This window comes from Echinops telfairi, unplaced genomic scaffold, assembly GCF_000313985.2.
Source record: "Echinops telfairi isolate 266 unplaced genomic scaffold, ASM31398v2 ScPeMD7_30;HRSCAF=105, whole genome shotgun sequence".
NCBI classification, from domain to species: Eukaryota; Metazoa; Chordata; class Mammalia; order Afrosoricida; family Tenrecidae; genus Echinops; species Echinops telfairi.
In genome coordinates this window covers 3,598,972-3,600,667 of record NW_022103927.1, presented here as the reverse complement: position 1 = coordinate 3,600,667, position 1,696 = coordinate 3,598,972, and the positions used below count along the sequence as shown (strand labels likewise).

Sequence of the window (1,696 nt, the reverse complement as noted above, 5' to 3'; positions counted from 1 at the left end):
CACCAAGGGTGACAGTCTCAGAAACCTACAAGGACAGTTGTACTTGTTCTACAGGGTCACTATGTGTCAGAATTGACTCGATGGCAGAGTTTGATTGATTGGGCCCTACTTCCCAGGGCCTTCCTGGATCCGTCCCCCCCCTCCCCCACCGCCCCAGTTCAGTCCTGTTCTAGCCCATTCTCATTCCTGCCTCCCCACACACCACCCTGCCTTTGCCCGAGCTATTTCTCCTCCTGTTCTTCACACAACAGCCTTGTTCTTCCCCCAGCAATTTCCAGCCCTCATTTGAAATGAGATAGAACCCACTGCCATCGAGCTGACTCAGCCCCATTTACCTACTTGCTTATTGTCTGTTTTATCTGTATCCCGAAGTGAGAGGAAGTCTTGCCATCCTTGCCTCTGAGGGACATTCTTGCTGTCCTTCCAGGACAGATCTGTTGGTGTTTTTCTTTGGGGTCTTCCTTTTTCGCGGTTCAACTTTCACATGCATACGAGGCACAGGGTTGGGTGGAGAATTTTGTTCACCTGTGCCCTGGAGTCACCGTGGGTTGGGGCCAACTCGAGGTCGGCTACCAACCAAAAAATGAAGCTACCATTTATTTCCAAGACTGTTGTGCAGATTAAATGAGCTAATGCACCAAAGGCCATGCACCCCCAGACATCTCACAAGTGGTATCCTTTCTTTCTGATTACAACCATCGTCTGTAAATGGACATAAAAACAATAGTGACCTGCCACCTCGACTTGTGAGGACCAAACCAGAATATGTAGACTTTACGTTGAGTAGTACTCAATATCATGCTCGTGTTGGGCTCCTAACGCCAAGACCAGCAGTTCAAATCTACCAGCCACTCTGAGGGAGAAAGGCGTGGTTTCTACTCCCGGAAAGAGTTTCAGACTGAGAAATTTACAGGGCAGTTCTACCCTAACCTAGAGCGTCGCTATGAGTCGGAAATCAACTGGATGGCAGTAAGTTTGGTTTTGGTTAAGGGAAGGGCTTGATGCTGACCTTGTTGCTATATGGCCCTCTACAACCCATCTGAAAGATGGGCTATGTCATCAAATCCCATCCTGAGCAAATCCATTGCCTCGGCGGGGCCCAGAGGCCCCGAGACGCTGGCCTGGTCTCCCGTCTCCTCTGCCTGGGCCCGGTGAGTCCAGCCCTGCTGGACCACAGACTTCCATCGCCCCGCCCACTGGTCAGGACGGCCTGGGGTCTCCATGGAAACCCACCAGCCATTGGAGGGCGTGACAACTTAGACGGACAGGGTCTCCGCCTATTGGATCAATGTCATTTGGAAGAGGAAACCATATGAGGCCCTGATTGGTACATCCTTAAGCGTAGGTGGGAACACGGAGACGCTGGACCGCCTCTTCCAATCAGGAGCCGAGACGGCTTTGACGGACAGGCGCAGCGGGAAGAGGCCCCCTGAGCGGGCTTTCACCCAACCGGCGGGTTACAGTCCTGAGGAAGGGCCAATAAAGAGGCGGCGGAGGTGGGGCGAAGGCGCCGGCTGCTCCGGAAGTGGAGGGAGGGGGTGAAAATGGCGCCCAGCTCGAAATCGGAGCGGAACAGCGGAGCCGGGAGCGGCGGCGGCGGCCCCGGGGGGAAGCGGGCCGCAGGTCGGCGGCGGGAGCACGTCCTCAAGCAGCTGGAGCGGATCAAAGTGAGGCCCGGAGTGTTGGAAGCGCGCGC

At 55.0% G+C, this 1,696-nt stretch overlaps 1 protein-coding gene across 1 annotated transcript in view; it reads left to right on the top strand.

Annotated features, from left to right (window-relative positions):
• The first annotated feature begins 1,544 nt into the window (after positions 1–1,544).
• DCAF15 (DDB1 and CUL4 associated factor 15) overlaps positions 1,545–1,696 on the top strand; it is a 6,685-nt gene continuing 6,533 nt past the window's right edge. The window contains exon 1 of the mRNA XM_004715490.2: positions 1,545–1,667. Within this exon, the coding sequence (XP_004715547.1) occupies positions 1,545–1,667 (123 nt within the window). The remainder of the gene's footprint in view (positions 1,668–1,696) is intronic.